General features: G+C 37.7%; 1 protein-coding gene across 3 annotated transcripts in view; it reads left to right on the forward strand.

Annotated features, from left to right (window-relative positions):
• The first annotated feature begins 595 nt into the window (after positions 1–595).
• RTKN2 (rhotekin 2) overlaps positions 596–21,878 on the forward strand; it is a 36,683-nt gene continuing 15,400 nt past the window's right edge. Inside the window, exons 1-10 of one of the 3 annotated variants that reach the window (XM_064513697.1) lie at positions 598–717; positions 2,028–2,092; positions 4,060–4,259; positions 6,363–6,421; positions 10,316–10,369; positions 11,278–11,395; positions 13,011–13,211; positions 17,923–18,017; positions 19,598–19,704; positions 20,804–20,935. In XM_064513697.1, the coding sequence (XP_064369767.1) occupies positions 2,090–2,092; positions 4,060–4,259; positions 6,363–6,421; positions 10,316–10,369; positions 11,278–11,395; positions 13,011–13,211; positions 17,923–18,017; positions 19,598–19,704; positions 20,804–20,935 (969 nt within the window). In that variant the 5' untranslated portion in view covers positions 598–717; positions 2,028–2,089. Of the gene's footprint in view, positions 718–2,027; positions 2,093–4,059; positions 4,260–6,362; positions 6,422–10,315; positions 10,370–11,277; positions 11,396–13,010; positions 13,212–17,922; positions 18,018–19,597; positions 19,705–20,803; positions 20,936–21,878 lie in introns of all 3 variants that reach the window. The other 2 variants (XM_026122387.2, XM_026122408.2) reach the window with 2 other exon arrangements.

The raw sequence follows: 21,878 nt of genomic DNA on the forward strand, positions 1-21,878 counted from the left end.
TGGCTTAGTTATTGAGGTATCATCATGTTAAAGTAGCATAATTAAATGAACCACAGAAAACCAGAAATATAGTTAAAAATTCATGCATGGCTTCAGTGCAGTGGTAACTAAATATTGAACAGCCATTAGGAAAGCAGTTATAAGTCTCTGTTTTCAGCTCGTTTAAAGAATATTCATCAGGAAGATGTGGCATTGACCTACTTCAGAGAACTAACTGGGCACCCAGAAACACATTTTCTTGAAATTTATTATTCAACACTCACTGTTCTTGCTAAATAATACGGAATTAATAATGCATTTCAATAAATTTATCTGCATAATCAAAATAACGATTTTAATGAGGTTGATCATCTCCACGTTTAATAATGTATTTGTTACGGCTGAAGAAGCCAAGCTGGTGAGCCTCTCTCAGCGCTCGTCCGCGATGGGGTGCGGCGCTGCGTTGCCGCGTATCGATGGCTGAAATGTACGGACGCTGCAAAACACGGGCACGCTCGGCGCGGCCGCGCTCCAGCAGCCCTTTCCCTGAGCGCCGCGCCGCTCCGCGCCCGCCCGCGCACCCACGGGCACCGCCCAACGGCCGCCGCGCGCCCCGCCCAACGGCCGCGGTGGGGGCGTGGCCGCGGCGGCCGTTACGGGCGGCAGTTTTGAACGCTGGTGCCGTTGGGGAGGATGTGGCGGAGCCGCGTGCCGGGCGCCGAGCAGCGGGACGAGCCGGTGAGGCGCTCGCACCCCCGACCCTTCTCCCCGGGGCTCCGCCGCCGGCTTCCCTTGGGTGGCCGGGCCGGGCCGGCACCGCGGCCTCGGGCGGGAGGAGGCGCACGCCCGCGGCCCCCCGTGGCCGGCACTGCCGCTGCGAGCGGCCGAGGCGCCTCGGCCCGCTCCGCTCCGCTCTCTAGCGAGCAAGCGGCCTCCAGCTCTTTGGGCCCTGCCGGCTCTCGGGTGATCCTCCCTGGCCGGGAGCTTGCGCGGGGCTGGGCTCCCCAGGTGCTCCCGGAGCCTCACTTAACAGTTTCCGTGTATCGGTTACCCTGAGGCTGATGAATGGCACCTGTGTCCTGGAACAGCTTAGTTTTACTTGACTGAATTGACCTGTGTTAGGATGAAGGTAGCAATTTGGGTTAAATGTAATAAAGCAACACTGAAATGCTGAGTTTTGTTTGTAACTTTAAAAAGCTAAATATACTGGGGAAATGAGAAAGCTGACTAACGTACGGACCAGCGGAGGTGCTACTTTGGCATACTGAACTCATTGTTTGTCATCTTCAAGGTCTCAGGACTGCAGAGTTGATGCTTTTCTTGCATTTTAATCTTTCTAGCTATTGATCTATAAACCTGAATTAGTTAGTAAAAAAATAAAAAATAAAAAACCCTGACCTATGCCTGTAAAATGCTATTGCTCTCAATTTCAGCAGACACTTGTTTCTATCAGGAAATTCCCCCAAACAGTATTTTGACTTTTAAGGCCTGTGTTTTAAGACTACTTACTGCCTCACTAACTGATTACTTTAAATAAATATGGTAGACTTATTGAGGTTTTGGCTTAAGCCTCTGTGGTAGTAAACCCAAAGTGTACCTTGGAATAAGATTCTAAAAGCTTGTATTTAAGATATTAATTAAATAAAACCAGATTTTAATCTGTCTTTTCTCTGCCATTCTTGGTAACTGTTGGTGGATTGTGATTTTTTTTTTTTTACTACATCATCTATGTAAGCTAGGAAATCTATTAAAATTTCTGAAATTATAGGAATATTGAACTGGGGAGGTGAGGTGCTCTGTGAAAGTGGTGTTTAGGAAGTTCCTGAATATGGAGCTTAAAATCCCAGCAGCTGTTAGTAATCTTGTCTGCATTATGCTGCCACTGGTGGGGGGAAAAGTGGGGACCACAAGGGAAACAGTACGTTAGTAGACAGCATATGGCACAACAGTGCTGTGTCATTCCCCCAAGTCCAGATGGTATGCTTGTATTTTTAGAGGGAACTGAAAAAAAAAAAAAAAAGAAAAAAGCTGACCAATTTTTTTTGCAGATTCAAAGAACGTCATACATTCTAAATCAGGCTGCTAAGTCATTCCTTCAGATCAGACTTATATGGTAAGATTATTTAAGATCAGGTCCAGCAACCATTTAATGCTAGTCTAGAATATTTTATATGAGGCCTACTGAGAAGCCGTATGGATTAAATCCTTTGTGTAGTTCTGAAAGTTGCAATATTGGTGCATGCAGATGGATGCATCTGTAGACTGCAGCTGCCCTTCCCCTAGGATAGGGAAGGGGGATGCTTCGGAAGGCAAGATGCTCTGTGAGCAGGTGGAACAGCAGCCAAACATTAAGTATCTTTTGCTGGTGCCCTTCAAAAACGCTGTAACTCCTCTCTGCAGACAGGAGGGAATGGGTGGTGGTAGCTGTTTAGTGACCTTCCAACTACTTTTTGAGGCTGCTGTAAAGAACCCCTCTCTCATTTCAAAGGTAGCTAATGAGAGAGGGCTTTCCAAGTCTGTAAGTAGTGTAGTTATAGTGGTAAAGGAGTAAATTAAGAGACAAAATAAGGAATAAAGTAGAGAAGAAAATGTCCTGCATTACCCCTTTCTTGAGTTCTAGATTTCTCAGGTAGTTGAGTTGTGGGGAATATACAGTTCACTTTTAATTCTAGTCTGCTTAGAGACTTGAGGGAGAACAGTTGCCAATATTTTTCTACCAGCTGAAATACTGAACTTGTAAATTGAAATTATTGCATCGTGAACTTCAGTCACATGCTGATAGATCCACCCCAAAGCACTTGTTTTGAGTTCACATGTACTATAAAACTGAAAACTGATGCATTGTTTTTAATTCTAGAGGTAGTTGGGACACTCTTACTTGGTATTGAAAAATCCTCTCTCACTATTGACTTGCCATGTATTTGCAATATAAGCATTTGTACAGTGACAGCAAACTCCCTCTACAGTCCTAAACCTAAATGCCCTCATTAAGGTATTTAGGAAAGGGCAACAGGAGCAGAGAAAACAAGGAAGATGACTTCTGTTTAGTGCTGTTTTTTACACATTGAACATGCTTGAGTTGGCTAGGGGTGGCCACATAAAAAGGAAATGTGTATCATAGTTGTCAGTGGCAATTAGCACACCTTTGGGAGACAGGGTGAACAACCTTTGATCCTTTCACCTTAATTATCTTCTAGGCTGGTGTGGATTGACCTGTTTGAAGCGGCAAATGAGGAATAACGCAAACTTATAAATGCTTGTTTTTTAAAAAAAAGTAAATAGGAATACATTAACTTCCCAGAGGTTTTTATAATATATTAAAAAAACTACTCTTTCAAAATAACACAGTGATGCAGAATTCTACTGACTGATAGGCATATCTATCTGATTTCTTACATTTGAATGAAAAGCACCATGTAAGGCATACTCCTTGTGTAATCTTTAAGTTATCACAGCTTTTTGGCTTTTAGTTTGTGTCCGATCTGAAACAGTCAAGTCTTTGGATATTCTCCTTTTATCACTTTTAGGTGTTACCTAAATTGTTTATCAACTACGGGTGAAAATCACATTTTTTAACTCTTTGCAAGATGGCCAAAGAAGTAACACAAATTTTTATTTCTGATTTAAGGCATTTTAGGTATTTTCCTGGGTTTCGAGATTATTTTACTAGGGATCACTGTAAAAAATGGGATGTTATTTTATAAGCTTTGTTCAGTTATGCCTCAACAACTATTTGAGGTGAATAGATGTTATTAACTTGTGGATGACACAGCTGAGGCACATAAATATTTAGTAACTTTCTGATGCTGTGACCTTACAGTGAGTTACTGTTAATACCTGGTTTGGAATTTGCATGTATAATGTATATAGCTAATCTGTTATATCCCATGTTTTATAGCATGCTCTTTTGTGTCTGAAGAAAGAATAATCATTTACATTGTGTAACAACCTTAATGGCTGCGTAGTAATTAAAACCTAGTGTTTTCTGTCCTCACAACTGTATAATAAATACACTTTCTTAAAAATTCAGTGTATTATTACGTGGATTTTTGTTTAATCTCTTGTTTTTTGCTTATCTAGGAGTCTGACATCCAAGATAAGATTAACTTTGAAATCCGCATGCGAGAAGGCATCTCTAAACTACTGGCAGTGAGCACACGGAAAGACCAACTGTTGCACGCTGTTAAGAACCTGATGGTTTGCAATGCCCGCATACTTGCATACAGAGCAGAGCTGCAAAACCAAAAAGAAGAGCCGGTCTCATACAGAACTGAAGGATGGTGAGTAAGAGCTCTACTTCAGAGTATTATGAACCAGGCTTTTGTCTGGATGACTTCTTAGGCAGCCAGTCTAGAAAAGTAGATTTAAACCCTTCCTTCTCTCTTTCCCCATGTCTATATATATGCACTATTGTTGCCTTAAAACATTACTTTATTAGATGATTTCAGTATGTTCTTTTTATTTTAGAAAACGTAAATACAAGTAATCGTTTTCAGAGCAGATTACATTAGGGACATTATCTACCGGAATTCAGCATGTGAATCTCAGATAACACAATAGACGTGTTGTCTTGATTACCTTCAGCATGCAAAAAGGTACCTAACCAGGAACAAAGCATGGAACAAAGCATGGAAAAGCATCCAAGTCAGAATACCTGTATTTCTACTACTCATTCTTTTTACTGTTACTAAATTCTCTTTAATGATGGAATCATCATGGTTAATTGGTACCCTCTGCTGGCCACTTTTGTTAACTACATCAAAGTAATCAATACAGCTTAATAAATGTGAAGAAAAATCATTTTAGTTGAAAATATTTTCACATTATAATTCTTGAATGAAATAAGGTATACATGGTTTATTTGCCTTTTTTGTGCTGAATGGAATCGAACTTTGCAATACTGAGAATAGTGTTTCAGAGAAACTCATTTTCAGATTATTACTTTAATGAAATTTTATGTAGCAATTTAGCATAGAAATTCTTCGAGTATGTGCACAGCTCCAATGAACTGTATCTATAGCAACAAACCTGCTAATTTTTTACTTTTAGAAATGTGGTCTTAAAGGGGAAATTTTTTGAAGGAGAAAATTGCATTTTTTTACTACATTGAGTACTGTCATAAAAGCTGATTTTAAAAACTAGCATTTACAGCTTGTGGTATTCTGTAATTATTGCAGTGGTACTGTTTTTTCCTCTTAAAATGAAGATCTTTATGGGGGGTTATCTTTTATTTATGCTTTTAATAACAGAGTAAGATCAAATATGTACATATGCTGATTTATACAGCCCTTGATCTTTGATGTCAGTGACCACAGGATGGTGATGACTCATCTCTAGAACACGACACAGATACTTGGAGATATATCTGAATAGTTGTATTGTTTTCTTAAAGTCATACTGCCCTGTATTGTTTACTTGGCTTGTCTCTGTCATACATTGTTTAGAGTTTTATTTTAAGGAGTCCTTTGGCTTGTCAGCTGAGGTCATTAGAAGAGATGCATGCTGTAGGGTTATTTTTCTAGCATTCAGATCTTCTTTGATATCTTTGAGCTGATAGTGCAAATGCAGTTCTTTTCCAGTATTTGGTCAAGACTGGAATTTGGTTAAAGCTTAATCCAGATAAGAGGATGATGGTTGAGACACAAAATTCTTGAAGTGACTTGAGTTTTCAAGTGAATTTTGTCCCCGTTTCTTTAGTCTGTAATCTGTGAGTTCTGAAAATATTCTAACTGTCTCTGGAAGTCAAGATATTGGTAGTAACTAGAAATTTTAATTTCACCTTACATGGCTAGAAGTTAGGAACAGTTGCAGATGGAAGCAGAGCACTCTATTGTTACTCATTATCTGTAGTTTGTTTTGACTCAGTTTAAGGTTCAGCTTGAGATTTATAGGCTGACTACTTAGCAAACTGACTGTCTGTAAATTCACAATATTAACAATACAGAATTTTGTAATTTATGTCTATTAATAGAGAGGAGGAGGCATTTGTCTGTAACCTATATATAACCAATACAGAAATTAAGTTGCTTACTCACTTCTGTGTACAGAAGAAGGAGAAAAGTTGGTAACATTTGATTCTGTTGGAGCTGGAAAAGACAGGGAAGATAAATCTACTTGCCTTTTAGTATCCAGGTTAAATAAGCTTTGGAGTAAATTCTTACAGGGAATTAAGAAAATTGATGGTGTACCTTCCTTCCAGCTTATCCTCAAGAATCTAATGACTCATATCTTAAACAGCAAGACCGTATTTAATTTTAAAGAAAAGCAATTGAAATGATAGGAGACCCCTGACACTTTGTAATTTTTAAAGAGTTGAGTTCTAGAAGTCTAAATGCATGGATCTCAAACCTCTTTTTAATTCTTCTTCTTCTTCTTCTTGGCAGGTCTTCAGACATTGGGTCAAACAACCGGGTGGCATGCAGAGCGAAGGTTGCTATATCAGGTACACGTCTGGGTGATCACTTACTTACAGCAGCTAATTGGCAGAGCAGTAGCTAGTTATACAAAATATACAAACATGATGGTATTTTTGAAGTGTGTATGTGGTTCAGGGGCATAAATCCTCTGCACTTCAAGGGAACTTGTGCTTCTAAGTCACGTAAATGCTTTTGAAAATTCTATTTATTATTTCCATTTTAGTTTCAGGGACTTTCACAGTGGGAAATACTTTCTTTCTGTGTGTCAGTAAACATTGAATGTATTTCAAAGCTAAATAAGCTTAAACGAGTTGAAGGCTTGGAAAAGTATTTAACAGTGCTTAAATCTCTTAAAATCAATAGGAAATATGTGGATGGTAATTCCCCCTCCCCCCCTTTAAAGACAAACTTTGATGTGATCATGCAGGGCCTGTCTAACAAATGGAGGGTAGAAGTGTAACTGGTATGCATCAACTGGTATTTAGCTAATTTAACTCCTACTGCAAAGGTATGGTGATATGGCTCCAGTGCAAACTAGTAACCAGAGTATTAATCAGTGATTTCCAGCAGGCTTGCACACTCTTTCCCAGCCTGTTCTAAAACTTAGGCATGATGAATTTATCATTATTGGTACTTAGGCTGCAGAGGGGCACTCCCTTAACGTGCCTGTGCTAATAGGGGATGTTCAGCCTGCCTTTAGTTGTTCCTTATGGCTGTTCTGCCAGCTTTGGTAACAGACCTGTGTGTGTTCCCTGGCCTGCTTCATTAAAAAGAGAACAGTGTAGTAGGGCCCGCTGTTTAAACTCTTTAAGTTAATCTGCATATTTCGACGTTTCTTTAAGAAAGGTAACTACTAGTAGAAGATGAGTGGCAAGCACATGGTACAATAATGTTTTCTGCCAGCACAGCTGTTTGCAGAATGTGTATCTGTCTTTCCTAATTATGGTAGTTGGATTAAAGCATCTGTTTGCCTTTCTGTGCTTTGGTTGCCCCTTTGGCTTTATAGAGTCCTCTGCAGTGAAGACTTTATGGTCATGTAATACACTTTTATTATTTTTAGAACACCAGAATTGTATAAGGACTCAATTTTTAGTAAGAAAAATGTGTTTAGGATATGAAACAGTTTATGCTGGCGCTGGGACAAGAGGGTAGGAGTGTGAAATATGCCACTTCTCATTATGTGCAATCTTTTAATGATTTTGTGTCATTACTAACATAGTGGTCCTCAGACTAGAGGTTAAGATCCCTCAGAGGTATGGCATAGACTCAGGAGAGGAGGAAGAGGTATCAACTACGTCTTTCTGAGCTGAAGTCTGTGAGTGCTAGGATGCTGCCATGCCTCACCTCTCTTCAGATGCTAGCGTCAGAAAGCGCAGCCAGGTCCTCCCTGCAGCAGGAAGGCCTAATGGCCGACTTTCAGTGGATGCGCAGCAGGAATTGCCCTGCGTGTTTGGAAGGCACGTGCGCGTGTGTGCCTGCCTGCCTTGCTGAGAACGCAGTGGGGATTCAGGCAGAATGAACTGAGAGGTGTCGTGACTGAATTGTCTAGAAGAGGATGGAAATGAGGAGTGAGTGGTAATCCATGGAATATGATAGGGCATGTAATTTAAGAATTGAACATACAGAACGGATATTAGGGGAAATTAATACATTTATAAGTATGTGGATTAATGCATCATATGCTTAGCGTATGCCAGAAGCTCAGACTATTACCAAAATAGTGTGATCATGTGGCCAGGATAAAAAGTTCAGGAATGGCTATGCAAGAGCACTGAGAATCTGCTCCTAAAGAGAGCAGCTACATGTCAGGTAGAGTGGGAAGTGCACTTCTTACCCACAGATTTTTCCCATTTTTATTATTTTTACTTTTTTAACCCCCACTTACGAGAATAAATTATGTAATTTATGTGCCTTAATTATTTTGTCAGAAGACAATACATTAAATGTTGATCAAAAACGGTAATTTAAAATTATTTTATAAAGTTCTAATAAATGTCAGAAGGAATCATTGGATTTAAAACTGATTAATTGCAGTGCTTGAAGGTATGCAGTTTAAATCCACATGGATTTACAGCTAATTGTAACTGAGATTAAGATGTGTGAAAATTGATCTTTGTTTTTGATAAATGGCAACTGAAGAATGGATTGAAAACTGATTTAGAAGTATCATGTTAAACTTGTTCAAGCAATTGAGTATCTATATTCTGATGACTTTCTGATTAAGGTGTAAATTTTTCAGCTTCCGTGATATTAAAAGTGGCATACAGAAGTAATCTTTAATCGAGTACTCTAATTGTTAACAAGAACTATTAAGCACATTAGAATTGTCATTCAGGGCTTGCTGTGGTTAAAGAAGCAAAAAGGCTTTTACTGTAATTCTTTATTCTCACGTATCTGTATAAATATAAGACTCTTGTCTTTTAAGAGGGAAACTTTCTGTGCTTTGTCTTTGACAGAGATGAATATTTATTTTATATAAATTTTGTGAGAAACTTCTGTAACTTTTGAGTTATTGAAAGTATTTTTATCTATTTCCGTATTTTAAAAACCTTTAACTATTTTTAGAAATGGTTACCATACAAATGCATCTTTGGAACTGAAAGGCAGTTTCAGAAAATGGTGAGATACTGATTTTTAGGAAGTTGTGGCAGTCTAAAACTGTATACTGACAATTCACTGTTGAAAATTCATTAGGTTTTACGAATGCTTTTAAAAATAGTTTTAAAATGTTTTTAAAAACTTGTGAGTTTCAAAATTGAAATAGTGTGTATAATGAGACATCCTATAGTAAAATAAAAATTTGCCTAAATTAAATTTTTCTGTTAGTATAATTTCTGAAACAGTGTCCACTTTTGTGCAGTTTCAGTTAGATCAACAAGAAGTTTTGGCTGTAAAACCTCATAGGAATATATGACAAATAATCTATTGCAAAAATATCACTAGTATTTGCATCTTATCATACTGTATGTGGATTTTTCCATCTACCTCATGTGAAGATCAGCTCTGGTGTTAGAAATGTTTCTGTATAACAATACTGAAGATTTTTACCAGAAGACAGTTGAGACAATGCTGTTCACTGCTGCCATCCTGTGTCACATAATATATTGCATGCACTTTGAAATAACATTGTGTTGCACTTCAGAAACCAACTTTGGCATTATAGAGCCCTCACTTCATTTGTCTTTTAAGAAAGGACTACTAAGAAACACTATCTGTAAATTTATGATGTCAAAACTGGAGAAAAATGTAACTCAGTACTGTGGTGAATTGAGTAAATAAATTGGAAGGTTATTGAAGAAAGTACTCTACTAATAGTTAAATGACAGGCATGACTGTCATAATGGTTCTGTAATGGTCTTTCTAATATGGTTCTGATATAGAAGGATATTTCTGACAAAAAAAAGGATTTCTAAACTCTGTATGTCAACTAAAATTTTCCAACCGGGAATGTGATTACAAGTGATATTTGCTTTGTGGTTGGCAAAACAAGAGTTTGCAATATAAATATCTCAATCTTTCCCTTAAAACAGGAAGATTTTCTTCTTGTAGGTGGATAAGTGGTTTCCAGCACAAGTTAAGTTTCAGTTTACGTCTTTGCATAGTAATGGACAGAAACACCTCTCAGAACTATGTTACACAGCCACTGTGCTGTAATTTCAGATATTTTCAAAGGAGATTTAAAATATTCTTTACCCTAGCATAATTTATAAAAGAAGGTGACTCTTCAAGTTGAACTAAGTGATTAATTTTCTTTTGGCATTGGTAATAAAATTGAAATAGTTATGCTATTTGAGTAGAAGATCCTGTTACCTCCAGAACTTTAGGAAAACAAACCAGAAACTTTTTGTATTTTATTTTGATCACAGATCTACAGTATTGCCTATAATGTAATTTCCCTACTTTTTTTTTTCTTCCTTTAGATATTCGAATACCATTGATGTGGAAAGACTCTGATCACTTCAGCAATAAAGAAAGTATGTAAGCTGTAATGAACTATAATGACAAGCTATTGCTTATGCCTTTAAATTCTAAACTGGGTGACAGAGTCCACACTCATTTTAAGCCATTCTTTGACCTTTCTGTAAATCCATTTTTAACTGCACTTGCTGCATAGTAGCTCTTAACTTGAAGTCAGTGATTGCAGCAAGCTGAGGTAGTTCAAAGCCCCGTGGTTCTGTATATTTAAACTCTAGTCTCTAGAAAGTTCTCCTGAGGAGAAATTCCAGAGGAAGAAACAGAAAAATGTTATTATTAACTGGATAGCTGAGAAACTCCTGATTAAACATGTTGTTCTACCTCTTGTCTACACTTGAGAGAGTATATTGCAGGCTGCTTCCAGTGAGAAATATAAATGAAAGTTGTCTGGTGGTGCTGAGTGGATTATTGGATAGTCTTAAAGTACATGCATTTTGCTGTGTCATGGAGATTAACCCTAAATCTGTTCCAGCTGTCACCTGGCATTGATTTCACTTTGCCTTTCAATAGGGTAAGAGGGGCTAAGCATAGCAAAATAGTCTAATCCTATACAGTACATTAATAAAATGATACAGGCTTTACATCACATGTACTCATTTTTTGCTTAAAATCAGTTATATTTAAAAATTACCTTTTTACTAATATTTCTGAGATAGTTAAAGCATACTGCTGCTGAGTATCAAGTTGAGCAGAAGTAGGCGTTTTTTCCCTCTGCAAATGTTGTTCTACCAGTACTGCAGCTTTGATAGTTCAATTATCATAACACAATATAAAATTTACAATAATAAGTATTTTGAGGCAATTCCTTAGAAGTTCATGTTACCATTTCTTCTGCTTTGTTTACAGGAAACATTTAATATTGTGATGTGTAATATCACTAATAAAACATTTCTTTGGTTCTTCCCAGAATCACAGCGCTATGCGGTGTTTTGTTTGTTCAGAATGGGAGCTGAGGTTTTTGATACAGAGGTGGCTATTGTGGATAAAGCAGTAACAGATATCTGTTTTGAGAATGTAACCATATTGTGAGTATAATTTATTTGCTTTCAATAAAGTACAAATATTCTTGTTTTCTTTTGAAAGTGGATATGATTAGGAATATGATTAGATAAGGTCCACTATGCTTTCCTGTGGGGAAAAGGTATCAGTAGAGGTCCTGTTGATTTCAGAGCATGGTGGATCCTCTCTTTTTACATGCATAATGATGCTGTTCATAGATATGTCACTTCAACTATATTCTTTTCCTTTGTGCTGTTTGGAAGCATTTTTCTGTGAATAAAGAAATAAAAAAATTGTAAGTCAAGGACAGAATTAAATTAATACTTTAAACTGAAAGCATTATAGAAGTACACTTCAGTCACAAACATTGCATCGAGTGCTTTAAGTATTATTCCATTTTGCAGGCTACTGTCTCTTCTCAGGTTCCCCCAAAGTCCCATCTCTCTTAAAACCAGACATCATTTTCTCCACCTCATGTTCTGTTACATCTATATGAGCTTGTGCTACAGCCACAATCCTAATGGTTGAATATTAGACAGAAGATGATTCGCTTATCTTTAAAGGTAACCTGGAAAAGAGTAGAAAGGTGTGCTCATGTGCTTTTTTGTTGCTTTATGATTTTTAAGAGAGTCCTGAGAGGCACTTAACTATTTTTTTTTCCAACTTTGTTTTTCACATTAGCAGTTCAGGTTGTCTCCCAAGGAAGACCGACAGGAGAGCTAGAACCACCCAAAGCATTAAATCAAGATCCTGAAAACTGAATGGCTGAGAGAGAAAGGGTCTTTGAATCAGAATTTAAACCCTTTTGAACACCTGTTCAAGTTAAAAGCAGGGGAAAAGATTTAAATCTGCTTCTTGAAAGATATGAGAATTGACCATTATAATTTTCTGTGAAATACTGTGGCAAAAGCAGAAAAGGCACTTGAACTTCCCTTGTATGTTCAAAGATAAATAAAGGCTTTTGATAAAAGCCTGTGAGATAATTTCCTTATGGGCACATGTATAATGGCATGATTTGTACCTGAAAGATGAGACTAGGTTTTTGGGTTTGATGACTAATCTTGAGAACATAAGAATTGGTAGAACTGAAAACCAGAGAAAGCATAGGCTGTGGACAGAAGAACCCAGCAGAAGGTAGTTATGTTATGAATGACAAATTTTGGTGGTGTTGAATGAGATAGGATTTTTGCAGTAATGTGAAGAGGAGTGGGGGTGACCGTGATATCTTTAAAACAGTCCAATCTGATTTGGGACCCCAGTCATGAACAGGTCTTCAATCATATGATTTTTTTGCATAACAGCAAAGGCCAGATTTAAGTGTGTTTGAATGTCTTCCCTGTGTATTTCCATAACATGGCTTTTTTTCATTTTTTAAATCTAAACATTGAATTTCCTGTTTGTAGTTGTTTATGGTTTAATTATAACATCCATCTCATGACTTCGATACTAAGTTACTGCTGTGTACTCCTGTCTTTAATTCTGTTTTATTATATGCCTTTGCCTGAATCTGATGGAATTCTTTGCCTTGATTAGCAATATATGTTATTTAATATATATACTGTAGCAGCAGCATTCCTTGGCTGCGTACTCACTTAGTTAATAAATGCCCTGAAATTTTTTTCCATCCCCCTACCCCTTCAGTGATGAAGCAGGACCAGATTTCCAGGTGAAGGTTGAAGTGTATAGTTGCTGTACAGAGGAGTCTTTATATATAACAAACACTCCTAAGAAACTAGCAAAGAAGCTTAAAACATCCATCAGCAAAGCTACTGGGAAGAAACTCAAAGCTGCGCTGGAAGAAGACAGCCCCGAATCCCTTTTGCTCACTGACCCAGTCATCCAGTAAGCCATAAATATGGATATTCTGTTGTATCTTTTTGTCTTTTTTCCCCCCAGAAATAGGCCGAATATATTGTCAATATTTGGAAAATTGCCAAGAAAAAGTGATTATTTCTGTACTTACCCAAGTGGAAGAAAATTTACATTTTAAATAGGAAATGAGAAAGTAGGTGTGAATTCTAACCATGCAGCTCAGCCTTGGGGCCTGGTTCTGATCTTTAAACATATGAGTAGGCTTTCTCTTTCTGCTGTACAGCTGTTAAATCCACCGTTATGCACAAAAGTGATACTTTTACCTCGATGTCTTGAGGAAGCTTGTGTGATCAGTCTGACCGTCTGACCATCTACCTCTTCTTCTCCCCTTTTCCGTTCCCTCCTTCCCCCATGTTACTTTTGAACCTAGCCCATTCTGCGCAATCTGAACAGCAAGGTGGGCATGTCAAAAAGTTTTGTGTAATGAAATAGTGTGGTGGGAAGACAGGAGAAACCTTTCGTTTACCCTCTGCCCTGATGAAGCCGACAGAGTTGTTTGTTGTGCTGAGGGTACGTGCTGTGCACACAGGGGCCATTTCACTTACTTGCTTTTCAGTGCAATTGTGAACTGTCTGAAGCATTTTACGGTTCCTAGCCACTTAACAGGAGTTTCCTTAATTGGCTTTGGCACAGAACATTCTTAAATGACTTACTGGTTTTCAGTGTTTGTAGAAATAAGTGCTGTTCCCAGTAATTCTCCTGTGTTTCCTTTTAAAAACAATCTATGATCTTTTGTGCATTTTTAATGAAGTTAACTGCCTACTAGTATTTCCTAGCCACTTTAATTTCATTGTCATTTAAGCAGAAAGTGCCTAAATTGTAAATACTGGTAATATTAAATTTTGTTTAGAAGATAATTATTACGAAGAATTACTTTCTTTTGTGGCTGGGCAGTGGGGGCATAATACCCAATTCTTGCTAGTTGTTGAGTATAATCTTAGTTTGTTTCATAAATCTATTTGCTTGTTTATAAAAGGAAACATTAAAGCATATTCCATCTTTGTCAAACTGATATTACTATCTTGGCTTTCATTAAAAAATATACATCCAAGAGATCTTATCCACAGAGCAAAGCAAATTTTATCACTAACTTTCCAATGTGTTCCACCTAATGACAATGTATGTTTCAATATGCATCATCTCATGTGAATTAGCTTTTCACAAGCTCCAGTTGAGTGATGACACAACATCACTAGATATAGTTTGCTTCATATATAACCACTAGCTTATTTGCTAGCCATATTTACTTGAATATAGATTTATATTTGTTTTTAAGGAAGAAGCATCAGTCGAGAATCTAAATGATGTAGCTGCCTCCTCCTGTGGGTTTTGCTTTTGGTTTTGGGGATGTAATTTATCATATTTTTCTTTCCTCTGTCTTGAAGTCTGATGCTGCTTCTACTGTAAATCACTCACAGTGACTGTTACTTCTTAACAGGGTTGAATGAATAATGATGTGTTTAATGATGGCTTTGCTAGGTGATTACAAAAGAGATTCTTGGAAAGAAATGTGTTATTACAGGCCTGAAATGAGTTGTCAATATTAGATAGTTTCACGCTGGGATTTATATTAGTAAGATCTTGGTATGTAGCCCTTACAGAGGGGGAGAGATTATATCTCTCAAGTATTCTCAGAGCATTTTACCTGCCTAAAGTTCATCAGGTGAAATTAAACCAAACCAAAAAAGAGAACTTTCCTCATTATATGAATACCTTTTCTTTACATTTCATTTGTACGGGCCTTTTTCTTTTCAGAGCACACGTGGGATGAAGTTGTTCCTTTTCCAAAAACTCTACGACCCTTTTGTGTCAAACTTCTTGGGTTAGAAGTGTCCATGGTCAGTGAGGAAGCTGTCAGCCTTGTAACTTCTTGCAAAAGCTTAGTCACGTAGTGTTTGAATGGTTGCTTAGATTTGTTAACTCAGTTATACTGATGTTCTTGTCTTAATTATCCTTCTATAAATATTGCTCTTTTCATTTTTGTAGCCTTTTACCCACTTCAATTTTCTATTGTATCCATTTTAAATCTTTATTTTTTACTTTTTACATTCGTTGCAGAAGAGGAATATGTTTAGTCTAGGTATACTATTGAATTCCAGCATAAATATGTTTCCCTTTGGAGAAGTCATCTGAGAGAATCCTTGGAGCGCTTGTTTATTCACTTGCAGAGCTGTGAATATGGCCTTGCTGGTATTGCCTTTTATGTGTCGCCCTCTGTTAGGCTGGAGGCATGGCTTCAGTATCCTATTTTTGAATTGGAAAAAACCATAGCAATCTCTTGCTGGGCATACACAGTCTAATCTAATTGCCTAATTTTTCTAGTTGGCTTCTTTCTCTGTATCTGAAGATTATATTTGTTTTAGCTTTTGTTATTTAAGGTTTGATTAGGGGGTGAACATGTTAGACTTTTTTGACTTGCAAATTCTTCACTCTAAATATCTGGATGAGTGAACTAATATTGGGATTTCTAATATTGGGATTAATCTTCAGAAACAGGTTTGGGAATCTGAGATGTATTAATTTATCTGCATTGATAGAGTGATATAGTGACACCTTCCCACGCCAGTGTCTGGATAGCAACTTTGGTGCCTCTGTCTCTTGATCAGTGAACAGATTTAACAATAAGCCTCAGCCACAGGTGTGCTGTGAATATAGGCTGATGTTTTTTAAAAAGTAAAATTATTACATGGAAGAATACTATAGAAATAAAAAGTATTGTATGAGATGCAGCAGGCAGATTATTTTGTTACATGCAAAGAAACTGCCATTTAAGGCAGTGAGCTAATTCTGTCAAATGCATAGGCAAAACATGGTTAACAATGTTGATAAGCCTGTTAAATTTGAAAAATAGTTGCAGATAAAACTTTTTGAAATTATACTGAAGTTGGCTGAAAGGAATGACTGTTATGTTTTAGAAAGAAAATGTTACTGTGAAGCATATTTTAAAAGTGAAGTAGCTGAGTTTTTTTGGCAAAGTTGTGTGGCAATTAGTCATGCTTTAGAAACAAAGTAACTTGAAAATCAGCACAAAGTTTTATCTGTGAGAAATAACTGAACTTTTTTATATAGTTTTAATAGAGTAGTTATATATTGCTTAATTGGATGGCAAAATATAATCAGCTGAGAATCTTTTGCTAGGGAACAGTTTAACAGGGAATATATACATATGCTGATGCAGTTTTTGTTTAGATTGCACTCTTGAAATGTTTTATAGCAGTGGCCCTACGCCCAGAATGTTGTATTGTATTTAACTTTCTCACTATTCCCTTGAAATAGATATGTAATAGACTTCCCTGCTAATAATCTTACTACATTTATCTCCTCCTTTTTCATTAGGGTTAGGTAGGCATCTGCCTTGTCCCTCCGCTGAGCCAAAGCTTTTAAAATATATATTCCCACTCTGCTATTACAAAAAAAAATTAAAAATAATACTGTAGAAAATATTTTTTGTGAAGTGAGTTCTGTACTATCTTCTTGCCTTTTACACTACAAAACTGTCCTATGCTGGACTGAAGACATTTTAAGGATATGATGTTAGATCTGTTAGGGAGAGTAGTTAGTGATACTAAGTGGTTTGGTTTTTGTGAACTTGGTTTAAATCGCCGTTAGCCAGGTGGAATACTTACTGCTTTGCTGGACTGTAAATCTGTTACCCTGTCTGAAGTGTATTTGGGGGGGAAAAGGTTAAACATGCACCACATTTATACTAGTTTATTCCAAGAATTGCATTCCACACGCACTGTGCTGAATTGTAAATGTGACGCCCTCTGCCCCCCTCCCCCCCGCAAAATCCCAAACAAAGATATAACATTCTGAAGTCTGTAAGCACAATCATTGAAAGAGTCCCTTTATGCTACATAGCTCTGTATTACTGCACAGGTTTCTTTCTGCATACAAAGAATTAAACTGTTGGATACTAACTTAAAATATATTGTATATATTACAACTATGTTATAACGTATAGTCTGCAAAATTGAAGCAAAAGAGTAGGGCAACACGGAGGAGCAGTATATAGGTTTTTAACTTTTAGCCTGTGTTTTCAAATAAAAGGTTTGTGTGATCAGTCTTTCTACTGGCTATAATAATTTTTGAACCTATTTAGGGACAGAAGCTGCAAAGCTTTCAAAAGTTACTTGGTGTCTGATTAGAGGGGAGAGAGATACTGTTGGCATCCTCAGGGAGCAGGTAGCTTGGAAAGCGCAGCCCTTGTCCCTGGGTTGGGCTGCAGCGGGAAGGCAGCGGCTGGCTCGTCTCTGGCGAGTGCGAGCCCGGCTGGGGGCTGGTCGCCACCCACGGTGCCTCCTCCCCACTGGCAGGTCCAAGAGCGGGGGACGTGGGAAGAGCTAAGGATACCGAGCTGACGGGGCTGAGCGCTGTTGAACTGGACAGCGGGGCCTGGAAATGATGGGAAGGAACTGGAGGTACACAGTAGGTGGAGGGAGGAGATAAGGATGTAAGAAGCAGCTGAGCATACTGTGGAACAGTTGTGGTCTACAAGGAAAACTGGAGATAGAGGAGTTCTGGGGGAAGAGGATGGGAGCAGGCAACCTGTGGACACTGACAGGTGCTGCCCTGCATCTCCATATTCCCTCAGTGTGTTATCTCAGGCGCGTCTAGACTCCCTTTAATAACGGCCTGGGGAGTGCAAACATTTTAAACATGCCTTTTCTTTCACATTTAGTGGAGCAAAATACAGTTTGCTGGCATATACCACTTTGGGGCTGGAGAGTGCTGAGGACAATTTCAGAACCCACAGCCTTACCATTACAGGAAATGGTAAGTACATATGGTACCTATTTCAGGAAGAAAAAAAAAAAAAAAAAAAAGTAACATTTTGCATTTCTTTCTTTTGTAAACTAAAGAGCTTAAAGAGGTTATTTTTCTAGATACTTAATATAGAACAACTTTAACAAAATATTTAACTGCTCTAAAACAAGCACCTGTACACAGCTGAATAAACTGAAAGTTGAGTCGTAAAGTTTCAAGTCCAGGTGAAAATTGAATTCATTTGGGAGTTTCTTCTCTCATTGCATCTCAGTCTTATGTAAGGTGTAGCCACATACAAATTATTTCCCTTTCCTCAGAAGCAAGGTAGTGTGTCAAAGGGAAGAGAACCTCTTTCCTGTGCAGTCAGAAGGAAAGTAGACAAATGGCTTTAACTCAGCTAGGCCGTTTCAGGCCCAGATTTAACACTGGACATAAGCATGTGTGCTTGCCATTCACCTCAGTTCCTGGATTTTAGCTTGGGGACAGCAGAAGTTGCTAGTAGCAGCACTCAACCTAAATGCTAACTTGGGGACTATGACTATGCTGCAACTGAATGCAATACTTTAAGTAGCAAGTGTACAGTTTTTGGATACTTCATCCATCATTTTCTTAAAGGATAGCCCCTCCTATGACCCTCCACCCACCACCACCCCCAGTTGTTAAATTAAGACATGGGACTTTGTATTTCACTGCAGCTTCTGGGAACCTTCTCTTTTACATAGGTAAGTTTGACCCCAAAGGGAATTTCAGTCTTCGCACTTCATTTATTATGAATAAGTAAAGGTTTGGAGATTTATGGGGCATTTATTACTTGAAGGGTTGGATGAAGAATTCTGAATATCTTTGATATTTGTAAGCCTTTCTTCATCAGTATTTTAGACTTTTTCTTCAAATTCCTTTTTCTGTCATTAATTTACATAACTTACTCTGGTGAGAAATGACATACCTGAATATTTTGGTTCATTACAGGCATTTCTGAAACATGACTAAAGTCAGAATCATGTTATCGGAACGTTGTATTACCTGCTTCTAATTATGGAAGAGAGAGCCTATTATACAGCAGAGCTGAGCGAGGAGAGAGACTGCTATTTATAAGAAGCTCCCTGAAATTCTAGATGTTCCTCTAGTGCGGAAGACAGAACAAGTAGATACAAGTTCTGAGCCTTAATAAAACAGTCAGGCGCTAAGTACTCACATGTACATGTAGCTGTAGGCCACGATGGGATGGGCTCATCCTACTAGCTGGGATGGCCAGTATACTTATCTTTCAAAATGTTTCTAGCTGTGAAATGAGATTTAAAGCTATATTTTACATAAGAACAAATTGTTCTTGCAGAACAATATCTCTGTTTGGAATTTTTTTAGAACTTCTGATGGTGAAAAGAAAAAAGTTAAATACTGAGGACTAAAAATCAGTTTTAGTGCAAGTCTATATTATGAGGTCTCTTTCTTTAAATGTAACGAATGCTTCCTTACATTCATGACCTTCTGATTCTAAAAATGTGTGTATTAGAAAGTTAAACTGCAATTTTCTGGGAAATATTCAGAACTAAATGTTTATATTTTCTTTCCCTATTCTTTACCCCCAGAGGAATCCTCTTTCTGGCTCCCCTTGTATGGAAACATGTGTTGCCGTTTAGTTGCTCAGCCTTCTTGCATGGCTAAGGATATGATGGCAGGGTTTCTTAATCAGCAGGTAAAAAGACCTTGCTTTTGTTTATATCTTCGTCTATTAATAGCCATCACTGAGAGTCAATTGTTATAGTATTTATTTTTTCCTGACATGGTTTCTTGAGCACAGGTATTTTTTACCTGTTCTACCTAGAGGTAGCAGTCTATCTGTCTGCTGCTTGCTGCTGTTTGGAAGCAGTGACTTCAGTGGCTAAGAGCGAAGAAATAAATGTTACCTTGATGTGCTTATCAATAAAATTATTTAGGCTGTTACATAAAGATCAACTAGGGTTGTCATTTCAGAATGAGTTTAGGCTGGTACAGCAGCAGTCCTAATAATCTCTGGGCTCTCATCCTTGTACAGCCGTCTCATTGTGCTAGCACAAGGGCTTGTACCACAGCATGGTGAATCTGACTGGGGAACTGCGCCACATTTAAACTTCACCCTTCAAAAATTATTCATTTGAACTCAGTTTACTTCTCTGTTTTGGTTAATCATACAGCTAGGCAAATAAGGGGATAGCGGAGGGCCAGAGGGGCTGGGTCAGTTGTCAGGAGTTTAAACTGGTCATGAAATCTAAATGCACTGATGAAAACTGTTCATAAAATTCATTTGAGAAAGTGGAAATTCTAGATAAATGTTTCTGTTGAATGTCTGAACTGCATATGTTACTTCCAAAGTGAGGTACTCTTTCTATTTCTTTTCTTGTGTAACTATTGTAGTTAATCAAGGTGGTTTCTTTCTTCTGGTAGGCAGCAATACAAGGTGATTTCTGTCTGTCTGTCCAAACCAGCACATCCTGCATTCTGAGTGTCATAGGACGGTAAAAGTGGGAAAACTGTAAAACACCAAAAGACATTTAAAGTATTAGTAACATTTCAGAAGTCAGTAATTCTGAAATGTTCTGCAATAAAGTCAGTTTTTTAGGAAAGCGTTCAGTGTGGATAGTTTCGATCACACAGGCTGATCTGCGTATACCTTGTATACTTTGGTCTTAAATTGATTTTTTATACATATATACACATATATATTTAAAATCGTTATATATTTTTAGTAATACGTGATGCAGGTTGATATTTAGCTGGTTTATGTTTAGCAATTTCTGACTACTTCTTCCCTTTAGCAAATGATAGGAAGTCTGACTAACTGGAGGAGGCTGTATTGCATACTAAGAGGTGGCAAACTCTTTTGCTATTACTCACCAGAAGAAATTGAGGCTAAACTGGAGCCAGTGTTGACAGTTTCCATCAACAAGGTAAAATAGATTGTAATAGGTTTTTGGGGGGGTTGGGTTTTTTGGTTTCTTTGGGAGTAGGGTGGTTGGATTTTTTTTGCTTGTTTTTGTTTGAAGACATACCTAGATTTATTTGGGCTCCAAGCTGCTGGTATGCGGAATGTTTTATAGGTAGCATGTGGGTGGGATATGCTTCAGTGAAATTTGCACTCACTGAATTTTTTAGCAGGGGTATTACATTTCTTAGCTGAGGATGTGAGTTCTTTCTATTGCGCTAGACTGATTAACATAGAGGAAAAAAGAAGGATGTTTTTCTTTAGGAAAAGTGATAACTGCTTATGTGACTGTTCTGTAAGAGAGGCTTTAGAAATTTATTCCTTACAGTCTTTTAGCAGTGCTCTGGTAGGCTTTTGTCCTCAGCAAAGCGGAATTTTAACAAAAGCTTTTTTTGTTGTTGCATGTTATTTAGTCACAATCTTAATTAGAAGGAGAGCTGGAAAGTTGTTCAAAATATTTTAGTGCCTTAAAATAAGCTGCTTTTCTTAATACTGGTTTTGTACAGGGCACAACAACATGGCAAGTTCTGTTCGTTTGGATGACATTATTACTGCTTTTCAATATCTTGTTTGGTAAAGTCTGGATTTAAAACATAGTGTTTCTTTAGCCAAATAATAAAATTTTAAGTATTCAATTTTAAGTATTTAACTATTCAACTTAGAAATGCTATTGGAAAGACTTTCTAGAAGGGACAGCTTTAGGGCGAACAAATGCTTTCAAAGAATATTTCTGGTGCAGTCATCAAGAGTTAGTATCACACGAGGATGAGCAGAGGAATTTAGTATTTGCAGTTGACCTAGCTAGATCCATCATACGTAAGTAAACGGACACATTTGGAAACGGTGTTAAGCACAGCTTGATCTGGATTGTGATGCTGTACTTCTGTGAACGCTTGATGCCCCGCTAA

The sequence above is a fragment of the Dromaius novaehollandiae genome, chromosome 6, assembly GCF_036370855.1.
Source record: "Dromaius novaehollandiae isolate bDroNov1 chromosome 6, bDroNov1.hap1, whole genome shotgun sequence".
In the NCBI taxonomy this organism is placed as follows: Eukaryota; Metazoa; Chordata; class Aves; order Casuariiformes; family Dromaiidae; genus Dromaius; species Dromaius novaehollandiae.